We start from the raw sequence: 25226 nt of genomic DNA, 5'->3' as shown, positions 1-25226 counted from the left end.
CTCAAATCAATGCACATCTGCAAGCAGGAATCCTGATAGTCAACCAGAGAGTGGATTTGGTTCAAGAACAAGTGGACATATGGGGGGCCCTATCGGGACTGGGATGTATAGTACCCTTCCTGGCAATTTGTGTAACTCCCATAGCCTATACTAATATGAGGGACTTACAGAATGTCTCCCGACAGCTCTCCCAATACTTGCGGGGGAATTAGTCCACAGAATTCCAAAACTATACTCAGCACCTGCTACTAGGCATAACAAGGATAAATAACACCAGAGTTGAGTTTGCAACCCTCCCAGAGATAATCAAAACATTGCAAGATGTGTTAACCTTTACGAAACAATGGGCTAGCGTAATTGGTCTGATGACAATCCTCGTAGTGGGCTTGATTCTGCTAGTAAGGAAACTGCAAATTTGGAGGCGACAGCAACATAGGCAACAGCAAGCCATGGTGCAGGCCTTGTTAGCCATCGAGGCTGGAACATCCCCCCAGGTGTGGCTAAGTATGCTGGATCGGTAGTCAACGACGGGTAAGATTGGTGGGGGAAATATACCAACCTAAGACAGGACGCAGATCATTGATATCTGCCGTCTGATGACGGGTAAGGATATTCCCCACCACTGACAACCTAAGACAGGCACGATCCCTGCCATAAAAGAAAAAAGGGGGAGATGTCGGAGGCAGGCCCCTGGCCAGGGCGGCCTCCGCCATTAAAAGATGGCACCTGGCTAGTTGCCAGGTTAGGATTGCCTCGTGAGACTAAGCGGAACGCCCAAAGAGGAGGTAAACAGCATTGGTTGCTAGCGAAGTTGTTCGTTTAGGTGCACAGCCTGATTCGCTCCCTCCTGTACCCTGCTCGCTGATTGGTCATGTAAGCATATATAAGTGTGTAGACTTGTGGAAATAAAGAGATAGAAGATGCATCCGAACTGGGGCTTCTTGTCATCCTTGCGGGCAGAGGGCGATAATCTATGGGTTTTGATTTTGCTTTAGAATTGCTTTGTCTATTTTTTATGTGGAGACCAAACAATAATGCTGCTGCTGCCATTTTACCAGAATCTCCCCCGCAGAAACAGACTTTTTAAATTACTTAATTGTCATCTTAAGGGTCCACACACCCAGGCGATGGCATAGTTTTGTAGACAGTATGCGTAACCATGTTTTACCTTTTCTACTGTTTCCACCATTACCTTCTTTTATCTGAACAATTCTAGTAGCTCCCAACTATTCTCTGGGCTTCTACCATGCTGTACCTCTACAGCAGTAGGAGTGATTTTAAAATATCAGCCAGATAACATCACTCTCAGCTCAAAATATTGCAAAAGCTTTTCTCAACTTTCAGGCCCTCGAGATCTGGCCCGGTCTTTCTCTCTGACTTTCTCTCCCAGTGGTTTAGGCTGCATCAGCTGCACTGGCCTCAAACACACCAGGCAGGCTCTCACCTCAGGGCATTTGCCCTGCTATCTACTCTATTCCTAAGCTTGTCCCTCTGATTTCCACTTGGCTCTCTCCCTCACTTCTTCGGTCTCTGCTTAAATGTCATCTTATCAGAAAGGTCTTCCATGACCACACCTCACCTCCCATCACAAAATAGAACTCTCATCCTCTTGCCATGTTTTATTTTTCTTCATGGTTCTTATTACCATGACATGTTATATATTCATTTTTTAATGTATTGTTCTACCCATAATGCCATGAAAAATAGGAACTTTGTCTTCCTGGCAACCTGAACAGTTTTTGTTTTGTTTTGTTTTAGCACAAAGGTAGCACTTGATACAAATTTGATAACTGAATGAATATATAAACTACCTAACACCTAACAGGTATTCAAGAAATGTTTGCACTTTTTTTTTCTTCATAGAGAAAAGGAAATGATCTATAGGGAATACCACTATCTGCCATGATAAAACCAATAATGGAACACAGTGAGAAAAATAAGAGAATGAAATGGTGGCATTAGAGCCAAAAGAAGAGGGTAGTCAAAGTATCAAGGAGGTCAGGGCTGAATAGAGGCACAAAAGTGGTGCTTTGGACTGCACTGTATCCCCCCCAAATTCATATGTTGAAGCCCTGACCCCCAATGTGATTACATTTAGAGGGAGGAGTTTTAGGAGGTAATTAGGTGTAAGTGAGATAGATTATTAAGGGTGGGATCCTGATGCAACAGGATCAGTACCCTTAAAAGAAGAGATACCAGAGCACATGTGCTCACTGTCTCTCTCTCTCTCCCTCTTCCTCTCTCCTTCTCCCACCCTCTGGCCTATGAAAACACAGCCACCATTAGCAAGCAAGTCAAAGAGCTCTTAGCAGAAACCTGTCTGGTCTGTACCTCAATTTTGGACTTCCCACCCTCTAGAACTGTGAGAAATAAATTTCTGTTGTTTAAGCACAGAGTAATATTTTGTTGTGGCAGTCCAACTGGACTAATACAGTTAGGTTTCTGAAAAGGTCACAAAATTTAGGGTTAGGTTAGTAACAAATCTGGAAATCAAAGTTTTTCTCCTTTTCTTTTCTTTTTTTTTTTAAGATTTTATTTATTTATTTGACAGACAGAGATCACAAGTATGCAGAGAGAGGAAGGGAAGCAGACTCCCTTAGGGATTTAATGCGGGGCTTGATCCCAGGACCCTGGGATCAGTGCCCGAGCGGAAGGCTTTAACCCACTGAGCCACCCAGGCGCCCCAGTTTTTCTCCTTTTCAATTTTAAGGCCAAATCTTAAAGAGTTGTAGATTCTAAGAAAACCAACATAACCAAATCATTTAAGTATAAAGAAAAGCCCATATATCGCTTTTAGAGTATTTATGGGAAAAAAGCCATTTTTCCCTCAGTTCTGAGATATAATTGACATATATCTCTGTATAAGTTTAAGGTGTACAGCATAATGGTTTGACTTACATACTTACATATACTGGGAAATGATTACTGCAATAAGCGTAGATAGCATTTATCAATTTATAGAGATACAATAAAGAGAAAGCAAACAAAGAAAAAACTTTTTTTCTAGTGATGAGGAATCATAGGATTTACTCTTAACAGCTTTCCTATCATACAGCTGTATTAACTACACATTACATCATGCTATACATTAAATCCCTAATGTATGTATCTTTTGACCACCTGCCTTCAATTCTCCCTCTCTACCCTTGCCTCTGGTAATCACAAATCTGATCTTTTTTTTGCATGAGTTTTTTTTTTTTTTTTTTAATCCATTTAAGGAAGAAAAGTCACAGACTATTCATAGAAGTTTAAGAAATGCATGTGCACAAGTGTTTTTAACACCTATAACCACGTGGACTTAACATTTTAAAATACATTTGTGGTTCCTGAGCTAATGAAATCATGTGTTACCCAAACAAATTAACCATACAGATCAGTAGGGTTCTGAATCCAGGATAAATTATTTTCAGAGAAAAAGCAAACTTTTGAATCTTAAAATTGTTTAATGTTTCAACTAGCAACACTTGTCGGTATGACTGTGATTCATATGACTACACTGCAGCTTCCTTGTGACGTTAGTTATAAAACGCTAGATTAGGGTTTTACTCTTCAAAGCAAAACAAGAATCAAGTCTCAACTAACAGGTCACCAAAATGATACATCACTAGCCCTTCTCCACCAAAGGTTGCTCCAGTTTCGAGTTAAGAAATGCCCTGTGCTCCATATGGTGAAATTCATCTGTTCTTTTCAATTCATGGATGGACTATTTGGTCCACGGCCTATTGAAGGCCCCACACTGATAGTGCCTCACTCTCACTGGGCTTTTGATCATTTTTCTGCTCACTAGTTTCTTTACCTGAGAGGATGGGCAAGAAAAGAAAGGAAGGTAACTTGCTAAGTATCTCTTAGCACATTCAATTTTTATAAGGAGGGTAAAAGTTAATAACCTAAGTTGAGGAGTCTGGATTGCCCGCCAGTGTTATGTGCCAGTTGCCGCCAGGCCGGGGCATCCCCTGGAAATCAGCAGTCCGCTCAGCTGGTAGGACGTCCTAGCCCCAAAGCTTTGCGCAAACACAACAGACGAGATGATGGAAGAAAATCTCCCCCAACCGTGGGACATTTAAGGGAGCTTTATCACATGCGGTACAGACCGCGCTGGACGTTTGATCGTGGCCACTGTCGGTAGCACGGTCCACTTTCTCAGTTCGGGTCCCTCACGCGCTGGATGCACCGCGGGACCGAGTCCGGGACACCAGAGCCCCCTTCCCCAACGCCCCGGGCTCCTCCGGACGACTTAAAACCACAATGATCGCGCCTGCTGGGTGACAAACGAACAGCAGTCCAGGGAGCTGTTCCAGGAAAAGACAGGAAGGAGCAGCCTAGAAAGAGAGGGATCTGTGCCAAGGTCGTCGGCCCTCTCCAGCCTCCGCCATGACCCCCGCGGGCCCCCGTAGGTCCCCGTGGGCCGCTATGAGCCCTGCGGGCCACCGTAGACGCGCCGGTGCTCTCAAGATGGCTGCCGAGCCCTGCTCCCCCCGGCGCCTTCGCTGAGGTCCTGGCAGCCGGCGAGCGATGCAAGACTTGCGTTCCGGCACCAGCGCAGCCTAGAGGCCGGGAGCGGCCGGCCGCCGGCCCGCACGCACCGTCGCTCGGGGCGGGGCGCCGGGCCCCTTCCGGGGATGGGCCCCGGCGCCCCCGTCGACCCGACTTTGCCCCGGCTCCTCCCCGCTCGGGCGGGCGCTCCGCCGTGTCCCCGCCCGTCAGTCGGCCCGGCCCGGCTGGCCGCAGACGGGGCCTGGGCGGCCGCACCGGGAACTCTGAAACCCCGGGCGTCGGGAGGCGTCGGCGCTACCGCTGACCCGCGGCGGGTCCCGGGTTGCGACCCGGCCAGAGCGAAAAGGCGGCGACACCATGTTCTCCCTCAAGCCTCCCAGACCCACCTTCAGGTCCTACCTCCTGCCGCCGCCCCAGGTAAACAACCCCCACCCCGCGAGCGACCCTCTCCTTGGCGCTTCCTGGGAGCTGCCGGGCCGACTCCCGGGAGGCTCCCCCGGTCTCCCTGTTCCCAGCCGCGCGATTGCCGGAGCCCCGACGCCGGGGAACGCGCCTTCTCGGGAGCCCCCACTGGCTCGGTGGAAACTTGTAAAACTTCGCCGCAGCCATTCTCAGCTCGGAGACTTGTGATCCGTAGTTTGCCGTGTGATGAGACTCAAGGGAGTGTTTGGAGTCGGATTTATTTAGTTCTTTGCCTGGCGGTTGTCCGCACTGTGGCCGCCAGCATGATCGCATCGCTTCTGAGCATCTGGTGGAAGACGTTACCTATCTGTCATAAATGTGAACACCTGGAAGCGGCACGGCAGTTTTAATGTTTTTGTCGGACTCGCAATTGATAATGAACAGATCTTGAAAAGATCTGGTAAAACATGTGAAAGATTTCAAGAGGGGGTGCCGGGGGAAATGTGTATCTGTTGCATGTGTCATCACTTAGAAAACAAAAATTGCTTTAGTATCTCACGGGGGAGGAAAAGTTTTGATCTTGATTTATTTTGCTAATGTATTTCAGACTGACGATAAGATTAATTCAGAACCGAAGATTAAAAAACTGGAGCCAGTCCTTTTGCCAGGTAAACATCAGAGTTTCAACAGATACTTCAGTAAAGTCTTTTGGTCCAAGATGATTCTCCCAGCTAGTATCATGTGGTTAAGTTCTCCCTTGTATTTATTTATGTTAAACTTTATCCTGTTAAAAATCTAATGACTGAGATGACAGAAAAACTTGTTAGAACTAAGCAACAGCAACAGAAAGTAGTTCTGAATTTGGTGTTTGTCCTTGAAAATGTAAGCACTTTAGAGAGCTGTCAAGAATATCACTACCTCATTTCTTTTTTTATTTCCTGAAATGTTCATTTTTAAAACTCTCATTACTTGGATAGGTAGTGAGAGTACTCTTTGCCCTTCATGTCTGCAACTTCATGCATTAATGATTAATGTCATCGTTTTAATCATGTGAAAAGCAACTTTTATTATGTTCGGGTCTTTATACCAATAACAAAACTTAGTAAACTTTGAATTAGTTAACTTGGCGATTTTTTTTTTTTTTTGGAAGGTGTCCGCTGTGTTTGCAAATTTACTTGTTTCAGTTTAGAATGGAGTTTCGCAACAGAGGCTCTATTGACATTTGGGGACTGATAATTCTTTGTAATAGGGACTGTCCCATGCATTATAGGATGTTTAGCAGTATCCCTGGCCTCTACCACCAGATGCTAATGGCACCCCTTCTCCATCTCCTAGTTGTGACCACCAAAATGTCTCCAGATGTTGCCAAAACTTACTTTTGTCTTTTGCCTCTGGGAGCAAAATTCCCTTCCAGTGGAGAGACACTGGTTTAGAACAAAATTTTACCTTGGAACACCTTAAGAGGTGGAGATAGGAATTGGCGATTGAAGTTTTAAATCATATAAAATATTATTTAATTGGTATTTGAATTGTATGACAATTGAATAATAAATGGAAAATTTAGTAGTTTAATATGATTCTTGTGGGGAGTAGCCGGATACTTAGGAAAGCCCATTTTAAACCTGAAATCTAATCAAATACCAATTTGTGTGGCTACTGTCAACATTTAAAAATCTTAGTCATTACTTAATGCTAAACCTAGTAAAATGATTAGAACTTACAGGCAATACCTGAACAGATATGGAAACTTTAAATTTTGTGCTTTGAAATTTTAAATGTTAAGTGGGAACAAACATACTGCAGTCAACCTATAGTTCAATATTATAGATGCTAACTCTTAAAAATTGTTTTCGACTTTATTATGGGACTTAGTTATAAATATTTGGCCTTTATTTAGTTAATGCTTTTTATCCAACCAATGTGTACTAAATAATCCTTTGTACTTTTCCTGAGAGTGAACTGAACAATAGAATTAATAAGTAACCTTTGCTCCCCCTGTGTGCTCTGTTTTAGCCTTAGTCACTCCAGGCATTTAAAAGTCAACTGTGGGAAACAGTACTCATCTTAAATGAGTGAAGGCCTGTGAGCTATTAACTTTGGCTTTCTTTACTTTTTCTGAATAGGCCCTGTTCTTAGGCCTTGATTTCCCTCTTCTGATATGATATTTGGCATTAATAAACAACAGGTCTTAGATATAAATGATAGTGCTTGATTTTTTTAGGATTGACTTTTATATTTAAGATATGCTTATGAAAGTGTTATTGAATATCGATGAGCAGGAAGAACTTCACACTGAAGAATTATCCCTTCTGTAGAAACTTAGTTTCTACTAAAAAGTCACAGTTTTCTGGGTGAAGATATAAACTCATTTTCTGCCTTTAAGTGGTTTATGTGTCCTAGAAGGGGCAGCTGAATCTAGATACTCTGATTTGTGTTTGCAGCTAGCCTGTTTCCTACAAAATATTTAGCCAGTCCTAGATGAGTGTGTCTTCTGCCTTCTTTCCTCACCCCTTCTATTCTTACTCTCTTATCTTGGCCTTCCCATACACTCCCCAGTTTCTTTCTGTCTGGCTACCTCATTTTGGTCTCTGTTTCCTCCCCCCCCCCCCCCCCCCAGCCACCTACCTGTCTGACTACTACTAGAACCTCCGTTACTCCTCCTTTGGCTTGCATCCTACTCCTTGACCTGTGAAATCTGGAAGACAGCTGGAAAGTAACTGAGGCATTGGTGATCTAAAGACTTGGGCTAGGTTAGGGTTTTTTACTAAGAGGGCTTAATAATACAGTTCTTGCCTTCGTTATAGTCAGAAACCACAAGGAAACTTGGCCAAGTCACCTGTGGCTTTACACAGTCACACGGAACAAGAAGTGATTGTTTAGGGAGAGAGTATTGCATGTTATCCTTTGGCATAGAGCCTTAAGTTCAAGGATATCCTACTGTAGTTGCCCAAAGTTTGAACTTTTACGTGAAATGGATTGTGTATAGTTACTGTGTGTTCCTTTGGAACTTAACAAGGTTAAATTTAAAATGATCTCCATCTTTTATTAGGTGAAGAAAATAGAAGAAACTGGCAATTTAATTTCGATTGTGCTTTATGTTAGTAATTTTCTATTTGCATGGTTCATGAACTTCCTTGAGATAGAGATTGTACCTAATTCAGCTTTTGGCCTTGATGTCTTGTGTGGTGCACTGAGCTGCTGATTGAGCGATGACTAAATGAAAGAACCCCTAGAACACCAGCTTGAATTGTTACTATAGCCATGCCCACATGCTCAATCCCAGGCCCCTGAGATCATGACCTGAGCCGAAGGCAGAGGTCCAACCCACTGAGCCACCCAGGCGCCCCCAGAGACTTTGAATTTTTAAATACATGTGTGTGTGCATGTATGTTTCAGCATATATTTATTAAGGGCAAAAATTGCCAGACTAATATATATTTTGGAGGGGAGGATACAGGAGGTGAGAGAGAATCTTAGGCAGGCTCCACACCCAGCACAGAACCTAATGTGGGGCTCAATCTCAGAATCCTGAGATCATGACCTGAGCCAAAATCAGGTATGGGTCACTTAACCAGCTAAGCCACCCACGCACCCTAGACTGTGCTCATATCTTTTTCGGATAGCTGCTGGAGTGGTGAAGCAGTCACTGAGCACCTGAGCTAGGGGCCTGGCTCTGTGCTAGATGAATAAAAGTGCTGGATGAGTAGTATGCCTGGATCACAGCAAAGCTGTGGACAGCGTAGAAGACAGCGACCTATATCACTCTTTCCCAGGGTCTGGCTGGCGTCAGATCTGGACGAAGTTTTTAACAGCCCTTGGTCAAACTAAGAAAATTAAGAAAAAATGCAACTTTTCCCCATAGAGCTGAGTTGATTTAAATGATTGTCCTGTATTTCTGAGATTTTGTCCTTCCAGTTTCCTTGGTATAGATGTGTTCTCTGTTAAATGATGGTGGTAGTAGCTGTGGCTTTAAAGAAGTTCGCAAAATGACTTTAAAGAAGTTAGCAAAATAAAAGGTTAAGAACTCTATGTTGGTTGCATGAATTGTTTTTGTGGTATATCTGATTTGTGAAATCTGGGCTAGAAACCACTTGATGAGGTTTTTATAATATCATAGATAGGATTTTTTAAAAAGATTTATTTATTTATTTTAGAGAGAGGAGAGAGAGCACAAGTGGGAGGAGCAGAGGGAGAGAGAATCCCAAGCGACTCTGCACTGAGTACAGAGCCCAGGGCAGGGCTGGATCCCAAGACCCTGAGATCATGACTTGAGCTGAAACCAAAAGTCAGATGCTTAACTGACCTGTCCACCCAGGTGCCCCTCATAGGTACAATTTTTTTTTTCTTATAAAGATTTTATTTATTTATTTGACAGAGAGAGATCACAAGTAGGCAGAGCAGCAGGCAGAGAGAAGGGGAAGCAGGCTCCCCGCTGTGCAGAGAGCCTGATGCAGGGCTCGATCCCAGGACCCTGGGATCATGACCTGAGCCGAAGGCAGCCACTCCACCGACTAAGCCACCCAGGCACCCCTCATAGATACAATTTAATGAGCACTTATACAGAGAACATCAGTAATTTTGTCTCCCTAGGAATTGTTTCACTGTCTTCTGAAAAATTTACCCTCTCTCCTTTGACACATCAAACTTCCCCGTCCCCACACTGCCTTGGGTTCTAGTGTAGCCAGCAAGGATAATAAGCCACCCCAGACTGCAAGAATGGACACAGCTGGGCCTCTGTTATTTTCAGATCGGTACTAAGGGAAGAGATCCTTTTTTGGTAGTTCTGCCAGTGGCCGTAGTTCCAGAGAACCTGCTCCAAAGAATGAAGTCCCATGTTTTAGAGAGAGGCAGAGGTACAACACTGAGGGGGACTTGTGAAGGCGTTCAAGCTGCTGGGCTCCATTTTGCTTGAAGTCCAGCTGACACAAAAGGCAGATTTCTTTTTGCTTAGCTGGCTCCAGGTACACTTCTGACACTTTTCAACTAAAATCCCTAACTAATACATAGCTTTCAGGTTACTCCTCATAACAGCTGTCTCAGGGAGGCACCCGTTTATCTTCGTGTGCCAGATGAGAGGACTGTAGTTGCACATGCTAAGTCACTTTCCCTGTATGGCAGAGCTGGAATTCTGAGCCCAGCTCTCAGGCTGTGCCTTTAACCACTAAGCAACAAGGCCTACCTCACTGCACTGGGGACATTAGGGTACAAATTTATGCTTTGGAACTGGAGAGAGTGGATTGGATGTTGGCCTAGAAGTTCTCTAGTTGGGTAAAAAAGAGCTCTGTCCTTAGCGGTGCCCTTTCCACAGCAGTGACAGATTTTGACCCAACTTGAGAAGCAACTTTCAATTTAAGCTGCCAGAAAAACGGACTGCCTTGGGAGGCAGGGGACTTCCTGTCACTGGCTGTGCCAAAGCAGAGGCTGGTGGAATGCCAGCGGCTTTGTCACGAGGTGGTGAGCTTTGCAGTAAGTGGGCTTGTTGGCCTTTTCTCTCTTCTAACTCTGGGATGGGATCTTGCTAAGGATCTGAGAGGTCGGAGGTAGGGCTTGAAGCGCTGTGGCTAGTAGTAAGGAGTTAATTGTTCCACAGGTTTCCAGTGCATGTGGCGTAAAAAGCTAAAAAGGTTGGGGTCCTGGCTTAGACAGTTTCAGTTCATTGGGGGAAATGCTTCAGGAGAGCAATTGTGAGAGCTCAGAGGAAGGTCACTGAAGCAAGATTTGAGGTTGGGGAGGTGTCAGGAAATGACTTCTGCTCTGCATCTTGAGTGCCTGCCCAGCCCGGGCCACTGTGCTAAGGCCGAGTCCGCTCAGCTCTTTCCCCCTTTCCATCTGTAATGCCAGCAGCGCTTTCAGCATCAAGATTAACTGTTAGATCGATAATGAATGCACTCATTGTCAGAGTCTTTTGTAATCGGATCAGGAAAGCATACGGCCCTGGGCCATCTGGAAAATGAAAATAGCCATTGTTGGATAGATGTGTTGTTTATTTTCTTACATATTCACTGTTTAGACCATTTATGTACTATTCTTGTTTTCTGCCTCACTGTAACTCTTATTTCCTTGCTTGCACAGTAAGTCCCTTGAAGGTAGATGTTCTCTTTTGGGTGTTTTATGTTTTGTGTTGTTTTTTAATACCTTTTTGTAGATCGGCCTTCCAGATGATTGTAGACTGATTTTTTTGTAGTGTCTTGCTTCAGAGGTATGTTGCTTTTGAAAGCCCGGAAGGACCTATAACTCCATTTTGGAATGGCGAAGCATGTAACTATTATGTTTGTCCCTCGCCTGTGGAGCCTTCATAGCGGGTCCTCCTCAGACTATAGCTGCAGGACCTTGGGCCAGAATTTCGTTACTTGCTTCCTCACTTCTGACCATCAGTCTCTCTGTACCTTGGCTCCTGCTCAGAATCTCTCCATGAACTTGCACGAGTAAAATCCTGCTTACCCAATATAAAAATCCAATTCTGTAACCCCTGTGATTTGCCAGCACTCCACCTTGCTGACCTCTGCACTGTTTCCTAGCGCTGATAATTGCCTCAGTCAGGCTGGTTCCTTTCTCTCTCCCAAATGCCTGATTCCTCATTTAGGCCTTTGTCACTGTTGTCATCACATGTTCTATCTCTGTCCTCTTCTACCTTCAGGATTTCCTTCTGGTTTTTTCCCAGGGTCTGCACTTCTGACTCTCCTTCAGCCCACTTTGTAGGTGACACTTACTGGACATGCTCCTTGATCTCATACTCTTCTGTATAGTTATCTTCTGTATAGTTATCTACCCATGATGGCATCGGACGTTTTGTGTTTGTCTTCCATGTAGATTCAGCGTCCCTTAATAATTTTTAGGCTACTTTAATTCCTGTATTTATGTACAGCTAGGGTGGACAACTGGTTCCCTTTTGCCTGTGACCATCCTTGTATTAATGCTGAAAGTTGCAGACAGCCAGCCAGTCACCGTATGTAAAGCCATATACTGAACTCTGTATTGGCTTAAACACATTCTGTAGGTTAATTAGCCACTGTATTTGTCTTAAACCACTGTGGCTTTGTCTTAAACTATTTCTTAAGCTAAAATGTATTATGGGAAAATTTATTTTTATTCATGAGGCATGTATTGACTTTCCAAATGTATTGGCTTCCTAAATGTGGAACTGATTTTTTGGTTCTCTGAAAGTTAAAAACCTTAGCTCTACCATTTTTGAAGATTTATTAATTTTAATTATATTTCCTTTCTTATTTACTTTTATGGGTGGAGGGGTCTTGCGAAGAGAAATTTTGATGATTTCTTGATCCCTTTCCAGGTTGTAGTACAAACTCTTGACCCATCATCTGATTTAGAGATAGCTTTTTTGGGGGGGCTTTTTGCTTACCACACAGTGAAACAAATTTCCTACTTTATCTTCCATGAGACCTCCCCGTGGCTTCCCTCCAGTGGTGTGCTGGGAAGTGCTTGGTGGTGAAAATCCTCTCACCAGGGCTGATTGCGAACTGCCATCTTGAAGGCCCAGAGCCAGGGCTGGGGGGCGTGGGGGGTGCAGGGAGGAACTGGAGGTTCTCCTGAGCCAGTTCACGCTGGCTAGCACAACACTGCTCTGCCACCTGACAGACGCCAGAGTTGTCCCTGGGAAAACTTCATGGTCTCCTGGAGTTCTGAAGCTTTTGTCAGGCGCTTTCTTTCTTAGGGCTCACTAATTCAAGGTGCAGCAAGGATAGTCTCAGTACTCTTGTATTTTGTATCCATCATCTCTAGGAAGAGCCCATTTAGTATCTTTTTCTTTCCTGTCTCTAAGCTCAACAGTACTGCAGTACTTGCAGTAAGCTTTAACAGCTCCTACTGTGTTACTGCTTTTTTATGGAGTATGAGCAGAAAATTGTTAGGAGAGCAGATAGCTGTGCTACGTGAGCCAACCATTTTAAAGACTGGTTGCATGTGAACATAATTTAGCGTCATCAAATAAACTCAAGCTGGGTTAACTTGACACTTACTTAATTATATGCTTATAATAATACGACTCAAGCAGAGCATTTCTCCAGCAGTACCCTCCTTTCCGTCCTCCCCTCAATCCCGCCCAATTTCTCCTCCCTTCCAAGGGCTCATTCCCATTTTCTGCTCTCAGTTCTGGTTGACACTTCAGTTTCCTTAAAAGACCACAGCCCAGAGAATCCCTATTGAGCTTTTGTTGTTACTTTTCTATTTCTGTTCAGTTTTTTCTCACTTTTATTATTATTTTTTAAAGATTTCATTTATTTTTGAAAGAGAGAACCTGAGTGGGGGGCAGAGGGAGAAGAAGCAGACTCCCCACTGAGCAGGAAGTCCGATGGGGGGCTCCATTCCAGGACCCTGAGATCATGACCTGAGCCGAAGGCAGAGGCTTAACCGACTCAGCCGCCCAGGTGCCCTCAGTTTTATTTTTAAATACACTTGGACTTATAAGAGTTGTATAAAAGAGTGCAGTTAGCATATACTGTTCACCCAGCTTCCCCTAAAGTTAGTATCTTATATGACCTTGTTAAATTTAGCTAAATTAAGAAATCAACAATGCTGTTTTATTCACATTTCCCTAGTTTTTCCACTAATGTCCATTAGCCGTTCCAAGAGGCTGTCAGGGATACCACATTGCATTTAATCATTATGTCTCTTTAGTGTCTTTACTCTGACAGTTTCTCCATTTTTACTAATGGTGATGACTTCTTTCATATTGGTGCCTGTATCCTTTTGAAATGACCTCCCACCTTCTCTTTCTCCTTCCTTCCTTTCTGGCATTCTTGACCTACCAGAGACTCCCTACTTATATTGTGTTTCCTCTGCCCCAGTCCTGGAATTAACTGTTTTTGCAAGGATTGCATGGTCTTTAAATACCAAGGTCTGTGTGCTGAATGTACTTTGTTACTGGAGTGTTACTGTTTTTAGGCCTGTAGGGGCCAGAGTAGAAAATATGCACCTGTGTTACTAATCCACCTATATACACATCTCTTTATGTTTCAGTATGTGAATATATGAATATATGAATATATGTATATGTATATATGTAATATGTGAATATATGTAAAAGTTCTTAAGAAACCATGTCTAGCAAACTTTGTGTAAAGTAAATGTTTTGGACTTTGAAGGCCAAAATGTCTCTGTTGCAAGTACTCCGCTCTGCCTTTGTCCATGAAAGCAGTCAGAGCCAATACACAAATAAATAAGCAAGGATATGTTTCAGTAAAATGTTACTTACAAAAACAGGTCTGTGGGCTGTGCTTGGCCATCCCCTGGACTCATTAAATGCATTCTCCTTTTATCTTTGTCTCATTCTCACTGTGTTCATGGGCTTGACATTTTACATTTGTGCCATCAGTAAGAGGATCATGTTGCTAGAGAAGAAGGGCTGTCCTTGAGTGTGCGCCTCATAAATACTCTAGGCTGATGGCGCTATGACGCGGCCATATCCTGTCCCACAAAACCTCCATCTCTTTTTTCTGTTATCACGTCTTCTCCCCTTCTCAGGAACCTAAAATCCTGTGGTGTGGCCTTTTTTTTTTTTTTTTTAAAGTTAATTTTTGAGTATACCATACATAAAAAATATATATGAGTCTTTAGAGTTAGAACTGAATGACCTTTTGTAGCACTGGTTTGAGAGTCCTTGGGCAGATGAGTTTGCTAGTTGAGAAAGTTGGCACAGCATGAAGTGATATAGGTTATACTTCGTGAGCCAGTAGTTCTTGTATGAAGAAATCAGTGTTGTAGGAATATGACATCTGAGTGCAATGTGAATAATTAATTTAGGGTTTTTTTGTTTGTTTGTTTGTTTGTTTTTTAAGTTCAGGGCCCTCTTATAATTGGTAGTTAAGATTTCTTGGGGGGAAGACAGGCCCACATTCTTGGGAGGCATATCCTAATATCCCACGATATTGGGAGGCATTGGGCTCAAGGGGCTGTGGAAGATTTAAATTTTATGTGTTCGAATTATTTGATGAGTTTCAACGTAAATTTATGTCATTTAAAGTTTTTTTTCTCATTAGAATCCAGTTAAGACTAATACTTTGAATCTTTAATTCAGTTTTTGTGCTTCCTGTTTCTAGGTATAGTAGGTTTAATTTTATGTAAGAATAGAGAAAACTGGATTTGAAATCAGAACACTTGGTTATAAATTGAAAACTTACTTCTTAATATTTTTTAAATCTTAAGAAAGTGATATAACTTCTTTGGATCCAAGTACCTTATCTGCCATACCTTATGGGTTGTTGAAAGAATCAAAGAGGAAAAATGTTGAGAAACTCCAATTAGTATATTTTACAGCTCCCTATGTATGTGGTAGGCACGCATAGCAGTTCTGTTCCTTTTTTCTAACTTGATGTGAATTTCCCATGCATCTTTTTTTTTTTTTTAAGATGAAGGGTACAGGTATTTTTATTTTTTAAAGATTTTATTTGTTTATTTGACAGACAGGGATCACAAGTAGGCAGAGAGGCAGGCAGAGAGAGAGAGAGGAAGAAGCAGGCTCCCTGCTGAGCAAAGAGCTGGATGCGGGGCTCGATCCCAGGACCCTGGGATCATGATTTCCCATGCATCTTTTTTTTTTTTTTTTTAAAGATTATTTATTTATTTATTTCACAGAAAGAGAGAGAGAGAGATCACAAGCAGGCAGAGGCAGGCAGAGAGAAGGGGAAGCAGGCTCACCGCTGAGCAGAGAGCCTGATGCGGGGCTCAATCCCAGGACCCCGAGACCACGACCCGAGCCGAAGGTAGAGGCCCAACCCACTGAGCCACCCAGGCGCCCCCCCATGCATCTTATCTCCTCACCCTCTTGGCTGCTTGGCCTTGTTCAATTCCTGGTTTTTGTTCTGTCTGGAATACCTCCTCTTCCATTATTGGTAGTTGCCTGGTGAACCAGGAAGCAGAGAAGTGATTTCACATGTTGAGCACTCATTTAATAGGCACCTGCCTTGTACTGGGCATTTGTCTAGGAACTGAAGTATCAGCATTGTGGAAAAATCATTCCCCCTTCTATCCTCATGGAGCATATGATCCTAAGGGTGGGACAGGTAGTAATTTAAAAATATATATATAATTGTAGCTGTGTAAATGCTAGGAATTACAAGTGTATGATGCTGGGATTGAGGGATTTAATCTAGGCTGGGAGATTTAAAAAAAAAAAAGGCATTTCTGAGAAAGTGATTAGGCTAAGGGAGAAAGGGAGAATATTCCCGGAAATGGGAACAACATGTGCAAAGACCGCATCTAGTGGGAGCAGTATGATCCCTAGGAGGGATGAAAAGAGCACTGTGGTGTGAGGGTGTAGGTGAGGAGGACAGTGGCAGAGGGTGAGGGGCGCAGGGCCTCAACAGGCCACGTGCGGAAGGTTTGTCTTGGGGATGGGAGATTATTCAGGTGGTTTAAGCTGAGACATTGACATGAGTAAATTTGAACTAAATCTTCAAGTAAATAGTAGGCTGCTGTTCTTAAAATTATCTTGTATATTTTTAAGAACTTTGAATAAAAGCTATTATTGCAACTCAGGTTTATGATAACAGTTTTGTTGAGTGAAAGAATCGCTTTGAGAACCTAGTTGCATTCTTGAATTGGTAGGTTTTTGTGGCTTGTCAGCAAACAGGTTCTATCCACCACTGTTAAGGTTTTTATAATGATAAATATAGATGAAGTAGGTCAGTACCCTCCCTTTTCTACCACTGAACCTGAAGATGGAGTGCTTAAAAATGTCCGCGGGTCTCGTCGAATTTTAGATCTTGAAATTAAGGTTTATTTTAATGAAGACCACGCTTTAAATAAATAATTTCTTTCAAAGCACATTATAAATTTGTTTTGACCTCTTACATTTCTTTCTTTAATCTTCCCCCTTTTTTTTTTTCTTTTTAAAGATTCCATTCATTTATCTCACGGACAGAGATCACAAGTAGGCAGAGAAAGAGAGAAGGAAGCAGGCTCCCTGCCGAGCAGAGAGCCCGATATGGGACTCGATCCCAGGACTCTGAGATCATGACCTGAGCCGAAGGCAGAGGATTAACCCACTGAGCCACCCAGGCGCCCCTAATCTTCCCTTTTAACTTTGAAACTATATTTTAAAGTTTTATTGCCAAGTAAGTTATAATTTGGGTGCAGAGGGAAACTCACTTTGGCTTTATAAAATATAGCTTATTTAAATTTTTAAAATACAATTTATTTAAACTAAAAAAAACCAAACCAGTTCACCCATTTCTCCCAACCTGCACCTCTGGCAAACACGAAGTCGTTCTCTAAGACCTTGGGTTGTTTTTGTTTGTTTGTTTGTTTGTTTGTTTGTTTTTTAGATTCCACATAGAAGAGAGATTATCAAGCATTTGTCTGACTAATTTCAGTTAGCATAATGCCCCCAAGGTACATCCATGTTGTTGCAGATGGCAAGATTTCATTTTCTTTTATGACTGAATAGTATTCCTGAGCGGTGGGGTTAATGTGCTGCATCTTTACTCATTCATCCACTGATGAATACTTTGTTTCCATATTTTGGCTGTTGTGAATAATGCTGCAGTGACATGTGGGTGCAAATATTTTTTCATGTTAATGTTCTCATTTTCTTTGGATCAATACCTAGAAGTGGAATTGCTGGATCACATGGTATTTCTGCTTTTAATTTTTGAGGAACTTTTATACTGTTTTCCATTGTCTATACCAATTTTCATTCCCACCATCAGTGTAGAAGGATAGCCTCTTTTCCACATCCTTGCCAACACTTGTTATTTCCGATCTTTTTGATAATAGCCATTCCAGCAGATGTGACGTGATGTGTCATTGTATTTTTGATTTGCATTTCCCTGACAAATTAATGATATAGAGCATCTTTTCATGTACTTATTGGTCATCTGTATGTCTTCTTTAGAAAATACTTATTCAGCTCTTCTGGCCATTTTCAAAATTGGGTTTGGTTTTGTTTTAGCTGTTGAGTTGTATGAGTCTTTTTTATATATTTTGGATCTTCGCCTCTTACATAATTTCAAAATATTTTCTTTCATTCAATAGGTTGCCTTTTCATTCTGTTGATGGTTTCTTTTGCTGTGCAGAAGCTTTTTAGTTTGATGTAGTCCTACCTGTTTGTTTTGCTTTTGTTGTTTTGCTGTTGGTGTTAGAGTCAAAAAATTATCAACAAGACCTTTGTTAAGGAGTTTACCACCTATGTTTTCTTCTAGGACTTCTATGGAGTCTTTAATTTCTAAAATTCTAGTCATTCTAAGTTAGTTTTTGTGTATGATGTAAGATAGTGGTCCAGTTTCATTCTCTTGCCTATGGCTATCTAATTTTCTAAATGCCATTTATTAAAGAGACTGTCCTTTCTCCATTGTATATACTCTTGGCTCCTTTGTTAGAAATTAACTGGCCATATGTGTGTGGGTGGGTTTATTTCTGGGCTGTCTATTCTGTTCTGTTTACCTTACCATCTATATGTCTGTTTACCTTGTTTTAATTACCATAGCTTTATAATATAGCTTGAAATCAGGGAGCATGTTACCTTCAACTTTGTTCTTTTTCAAGATTGCTTTGGTTATTTGGGGTCCGTTATGGTTTCATACAGATTTTAAGATAGTTCTATTTCTGTGGTAAATGCTGATTTCATACAGATTTTAAGATAGTTCTATTTCTGTGGAATTTTAATATTACATTGAATTTATATATTGCTTTGGGTAGAATGGACATTTTAACAATGTTAATTTGTCCAGTCATGGGCATGGGATATCTTTCCATTTATTTGTGTCATCTTTAATTTTTTTATTTAACATCTCATAGTCTTCTATAAACAGGCTCCCCCCTCCAACCTTGGTTAAATTAGATCTGGGTATTTTATTCTTTTTGATACAATTGTAAGTGGGTTTCCTGAATTTCTCATTCTCATAGTTCATTATTAGTATATAAAAATGTAATCACATTTTGTATATTGATTTTTACTGACTTTGCTAGTTTAGCCATTTTTTGATGAAGTCTTTAAGGTTTTATATATATCGTATCATCTTTGAATAATGACAGTTTTACTTCTTCATTTTCAATTTGGATGACTTTTGTTTTTTTCCTTAGCTAATTGCTGTGACTTGGAGTTCCAGTACTATGTTGAATTAAAGTGTGTATCCTTGTCTTGTTTCTGATTTTAGAGGGAAAACTTTTCAGTTTTTCACTATTGAGTTTATTATTAGCTGTGGGCTTATCACATATGGCCCTTATTATATTGAGGTGTGTTTTCCACGACACTGGCTTTGTTGAGTTTTCATCATAAATGGATGTTGAATTTTGTCAGATGCTTTTTCTGTATCTATTGAGATGATCAAAGGATTTTTACCCTTCAGTTTGTTAATGCAGTGTATCATCTTGACTGATTTGCAGATGTTGAACCATCCTTGCATCCCTGCAGTAATCCCACTCCATCGTGGTGTATGATGGTTTTAATATGTTACTGAATTTTTCTTATTTGTAAGTATTTTGTTGAGGATTTTTGCATCTGTGTTTATCAGGGAAATTGGCCTCTAATTTTCTCGTGCTTTTAGTAATTTATTCAAACTATTGACTGGAATAGAGTCCCCAACTGTTATTATACTGCTGTCTTATTTCTCCCTTTAAGGCTGCTAATAGTTTCTTTTTATATTTAGGTGCTCCACTGTTGGGCGCATAAGTGTTTACGAATGTTTTATCTTTTCATTGGATTGACCCTTTTATCATTATGTAGCACTCTCTTTGTCTTTATTGCAGTCTTTGTTTTCAAGTCTTTTTGTTTGATGTAAGTATATATACTCCAGCTTTGGTTTCCATTTGCATGGAAAATCCCTTGTTCTGTCCTTCTTTCCATACATCTATAGCAAGTCTCTTATAGGTAACATATAGATAAGTGTTTTTTAATCCATTCACCCACTCTGTATCTTTTGAGAGGAACATTTAGTCCATTTACATTTAAAGTAATTATTGAGAGATATGTGCTTATTGCCATTTTATTACTTGTTTTCTGGAAGTTTTTGTAATTCTTCTCTGTTCCTTTCTTCCATTGTTCTCTTCCTTTGTGTTTTGATGGCTTTTTTTTTTTCTTGATGGCTTTCTTTAGTGGTATGCTTATATTCCTTTCTCTTTATCTTCTGTGTATTTAGTATAGGTTTTTGCTTTGTTTTGCAACTGTGAGGTTTAAATATAACAACTTCTATCTGTTACAGTCTACAGTCTTAAATTGATAACAACTTAAGTTTTGTCCCATTGTAAAGCTTAAGATATTACTTTTGCCATTCACACTTCATGTTTTTGATGTTACATTTTACATCTTTGTATATCTTCAGTATCCCATAACCAAATATTGTAGTTTTAGGTAATTTTATTACTTTTGTCTTTTAACCTTCTTAATAGCTTTAGAAGTTTAGAATTCACTACCTTTACTATATGTTTATCTTTCCAGTGATATGTATTCTTTCATATGTGTTCTTGTTATTAACTAGTGCTCTTTCTTTTCAGTGTAAAGTAGTCTTTGTTAGCATACCTTCTTTAGTTTTTGCTTGTCTGGAAAATTTTTTATTTCCTCTTCACTTCTGAATGATAACTTTGCTGTGTAGAGTGTTCTTGATTGAAAGGGTTTTTTCTTTCAGCACTTTGAGTATATAGTGTCACTCTCTCCTGGCTTGTGCAATTTCTGCTAAAAGTTCTGTTGATAGCCTTGTCAGGCTTTGTTGTCTGTAGTAAGTTATTTTTTTCTTGCCACTTCTAATATTCTCTCCTTGTCTTTAACTTTTAATATTTTAATTACAGTGTGTCTTGAAGTGGGTCTCTTTTTGGGTTCCTCTTGTTGGGAACTGTGTGATCTTGCTGGATTTGGATGTTTCCGTCCCCATATTAGAGAAGTTTTCAGCCATTATTTCTTCTAGTAAGATTTTCCCTTTCCCTTATCCTGGGAGCCTGATGATGCAAACATTAGTCCATTTGACATCCAGTAAGTCCTTTAAGCTATCCGTACATTTTTCCATTCTTTTTTTCTTTTTGCTATTCTGACTTGGATGGGTTCTCTTGCCTTTTTTTGAAGTTGACTGATTCCTTTTTTTTTTTTTTCATCTACCTTTCATCAACCCTTTTGGGGCATTTTTGTTTCAGTTATTGTTCTTTATTGTTCTTTGTTCAACTATTGTTCTGTTCAGTATCTTCTTAGCTCTTCCATCTTTTTTGTTGAAGTTCTCATTGTGTTCATGCATTTTTTTTTTCTTCCCAGTTTGGTGATCATCTTTTCTTTTTTCTTTTCTTTTTTTTTTTTTTTTTTCACTTAAGTGCAATTTTAAAAAATCTGAGTATAGTTGACACACAGTGTTACATTAGTTTCAGGTGTATGACTTAGTGATTTGACAACTTTATACATTATGCACTGCTCACCATAAGTGTAGCTTTACCATCTGTGGTATTACATAGCTATGACAATATCAGTGACATATTCCTTATGCTCTGCTTTTTATTCCTATAAGTTACTCATCGCATAACTGGAGACCTGTATCTCCTACTCTTTGCCTAATCACCCACTCTCCTCCCCTCTAACAACTATCAGTTTGTTGTCTGTATTTATAGTTCTGATTTTGATTTTTCTCTATTTTTTCCAGATTATACTTATGACTGGAATCAGACAGTATTTGTCTTCTCAATCTGACTAGTTTTAGTTAGCATGATATCCTCTAGGTCCATTCATGTTGTCTCAAGTGGCATGATCCTTCCTTTTTATTTTATTACTGTGTAATATTCCATTGTGTATATATAGCACATTTTCCTTATCCATTTGTCTATTGATGGATACTTACATTGTTTATCCATGTCTTAACTATTGTAAATAATGCTACAGTAAACATAGGAGTACATTTATCTTTTTGAGTGACTGTTTTCATTTTTGGTGAGCACCTTTACCACCATTACTTTGAACTCTTTTTATCAGGTGAATTACTTATCTCTTTTTAACTAAGTTTTTTCTCTGAGGTTTTGTCTTGTTCTATCATTTGGAACATATTCCTCTGTTTCTTCACTTTGTTTGACTCTCTTTGTTGGTTTCTAGATAGGAGATGAAACAACTACCTCTCCCAATCCTGAAGGAGGGGCATTGTGTAGGAGATGAACCTTATTGTTTAGCCTTATTGTTCAACCTTATTCCCCAGCTCTTTGTTATCTCTCATACCATCCTGCTTGTCCAATCAGTCTATTATATTTTTAGTAGATCCCAGTAGTTTAGGATGTGCCAAACCAGTCAATATCCCAGAGGGGAGGATCTCAGTGCCTCGATTTGGCTGACTGGAAGCCAAACCCTTAGGCATCAACTTTTTAAGGTATGCAAATACATATAGTCTTGTAGGACGACAAGTGTAGGCCCTACTGGCCACGAGAGCCAGGAGGCAACCACAAAAATCAGGGTACCAGATGTATGTAAAAGCTGCCTTTTGAGAGATACTGGTGGTCTGGAGCACAGCAGAGGGAGTGTGTGGATATGGCACCCACTAGTCTCTGTCCCCAGAGAGTGTTCCAACAGGCTCCTAGATAGATGTGTTAAATAAGGCACCTGCCCTTCAGGCCAGGCCAGTGCTTTAATATAAGAAGGAGGTAAGCCTCCTTCGCTTGAAGTCTGGCTACCATCGCTGCCTCCAACCTGGACCCCAGGTGTGTGAGTCCAAGTGTCTTAGCTTTTTAAGAGCAGTTTCTCAGATCTCTAGGGTCTTACGGGTCTTGGGACACAAACCTCATTGGTTTTAAAGTTCATGTTTTGAGGGCTTGTCTCAAGGTATGTGTTAAAACTTGGGGTGCTGATGTAGCATTTGAACCCTTTACTCTCAGGAAGAAAGTCTGGGTTTTGAGTTCCATCCTGGTTGTGGGTCACCATGCAGGGATGGTATATATATATATTGAAATTATGTCCCAGCCTCTCCTACTTGCTTCCATATGGTTTAGTTCTCCTTTGCCCAGTCTGGAGCTGTCACTCAGCTAGCCTTTAGGGTTTAAAAGGAAATTGTCTGTACGTAGCTGTAGACTCAGTATGTCCATGAGAGGAGATGAGTTTAGGGTGTGCCTAGGGTTCACCATCCTGAACCCTGTTTACCAATAATACATTGTGTTACTTATTTTGAGTTAATAAGTACTTTGAGTTACTTACTTATTTTGGATTAAGCCCAAACTCTGTTTCTCATCCCTTAGTAAAGGAATCAAAGACCTTGGTTTGGGATGTAAAGTCACATGTTAATAAAACACAAATACTCCAAACAGTACTTTGAAGAAGATAGTGTAGTTTATCTCTTCTCCAGAATGCCTTTCAATAAAAGATAATGGGAGGCAGTATCACATAGTATTAAATGCAGACTCGGTTTCAGCCTTTCTGGTTGAACCATCTCAGACCCTTCAGCTCTTCGTGCCTTAGTTTCTGTATCTTACAAATGGTGGGCAGTGCCTCACTGTTACTGCTGCTCTTGATGAAAGCTTTCCTGGCACCCGGCACCTGGTGAGCCTCCAAGGGTTCATTCTTACTCTCGTCATCATGAAGTAATCCTCATAGGCCACACGGTGACTGTAGACATTTTATGGTATAGTTGTAACTCACACAATATTTTTCTTTTTTAAAAGGGGAAATTGTTGTAAATGAAGTCAATTTTGTGAGAAAATGCATTGCAACGGACACAAGTCAATACGATCTGTGGGGAAAGCTGATCTGCAGTAACTTCAAAATTTCCTTTATTACGGATGACCCGATGCCATTACAGGTGTGTGTTATTTGTGTGTTGTTTAGTTGTATCAAGGATTTGACTCTAAGCAGTATGTATAATTACTTAAAGCACAAGTATGGAAAATTATAGTAAAATTATTATGCAGTTAACAACATTGGGAATGTGTTATATTAAAATTCAAAATAAAGTGTACAGAGAATGTTGGGACTCAAGGAGAAGAATTCGTGAGATGGTTGAGTTATCTTGCTTTTTTATCTCCTGTGATTATTGCTTAGATATCCTTTCAGTAATGGAGTTAGTATTTTCTTTCTTCTCATGTTTTAAACTGCTTTTAAAAATGAAGCTATCCTTTTTTTTAAAGTAGTCCTAAAGAGAAAAGCTTAATTATTTAGCAAATAATTGCATAAACACAGTGGATTTTATAGATTTCATAGTATTTTTAACTAATTCCTTTTCCAAACATCAAATTCTAGTTTGAAATTTCAATTTACTGGTCCAATTAGAAGGAAGAAAAATACTGATAAAATTTTTCTTTAATAACACTTGCCATTTTATGGTCTCACTGGAAACCCATAATACCGTTTAAGTTTGGTTTTTTAAAAATTGAGGTATTTGTTTGATTAACTTAAAAATTGTGGACTTTTCCTTGGCTCTTCTATTTTGATTTCTAAAGTGTTATATACTTTTATCCCCTAGACTTTTATTTATGATAGGAATTGTTCTCAAATCAAATATTTGGATATTAATTGTAAACTTTTGACTGAAATGTCTGATTCTGGATACATATATTTCATATAGCTTTTATTAGTTTACCAAAATATTTACTTTATATTTGTGTGTATATTGCAAACTATTGTAGGTATATTTAGACTGAAGGCAGTTATAGGTACCTAGTATGTGGACACACTAATTTGGCTATAGACCAAAGGGTTTTTCCTCTTCGTTTTTAGATTCATTTTTATCTGTGGCTGCAGACTTCACTGTAAATGAAATGCATATACTTAATTAAAATAGCCACATCTCATACTGCTGGTAGGGGAAATAAACCAGTGCTCTACTGACAGCTGGTTAATAGTGAGAACTATTTTCTTAGTTTAAAAATGGGTATAAAGGGGCGCCTGGGTGGCTCAGTGGGTTAAGCCGCTGCCTTCGGCTCAGGTCATGATCTCAGGGTCCTGGGATGGAGTCCCGCATCAGGCTCTCTGCTCAGCAGGGAGCCTGCTTCCTCCTCTCTCTCTGCCTGCCTCTCTGCCTACCTGTGATCTCTCTCTGTCAAATAAATAAATAAAATCTTAAAAAAAAAAAGGGTATAAAGTGTTTATTGACAGATTAAAATAAAACGAGCTGTAGTTTGCCTGAAGATTTTTATTTCTAGTATAATTTCTGCTCTAAAAATTACTTTCAAAAGAGTGATTTTCCAAAGTCTCCTTTGTAAAATCAAGCCATGATTTTGCCTATTAAAATCTGATGACGGGCGCCTGGGTGGCTCAGTGGGTTAGGCCGCTGCCTTCGGCTCAGGTCATGATCTCAGGGTCCTGGGATCGAGTCCCACATCGGGCTCTCTGCTTGGCGGGGAGCCTGCTTCCCTTCCTCTCTCTCTGCCTGCCTCTCTGTCTACTTGTGATCTATCTCTGTCAAATAAATAAATAAATCTTTAAAAAAAAA

General features: G+C 40.5%; 1 protein-coding gene across 2 annotated transcripts in view; it reads left to right on the top strand.

The window, feature by feature from the left end:
* Positions 1 to 4708: 4708 nt before the first annotated feature.
* The window catches only part of MTMR10 (myotubularin related protein 10), a 50425-nt gene continuing 29907 nt past the window's right edge, over positions 4709 to 25226 (top strand). Inside the window, exons 1-3 of one of the 2 annotated variants that reach the window (XM_059371713.1) lie at positions 4709 to 4911; positions 5504 to 5564; positions 23461 to 23597. In XM_059371713.1, the coding sequence (XP_059227696.1) occupies positions 4852 to 4911; positions 5504 to 5564; positions 23461 to 23597 (258 nt within the window). In that variant the 5' untranslated portion in view covers positions 4709 to 4851. Of the gene's footprint in view, positions 4912 to 5503; positions 5565 to 16891; positions 16968 to 23460; positions 23598 to 25226 lie in introns of those variants that run through there. The other variant, XM_059371714.1, reaches the window with a different exon arrangement.

The sequence above is a fragment of the Mustela nigripes genome, chromosome 13, assembly GCF_022355385.1.
Source record: "Mustela nigripes isolate SB6536 chromosome 13, MUSNIG.SB6536, whole genome shotgun sequence".
NCBI classification, from domain to species: Eukaryota; Metazoa; Chordata; class Mammalia; order Carnivora; family Mustelidae; genus Mustela; species Mustela nigripes.
Note: the sequence above shows the minus strand (reverse complement) of the source record. Positions and strands in the feature narration are given on the sequence as shown.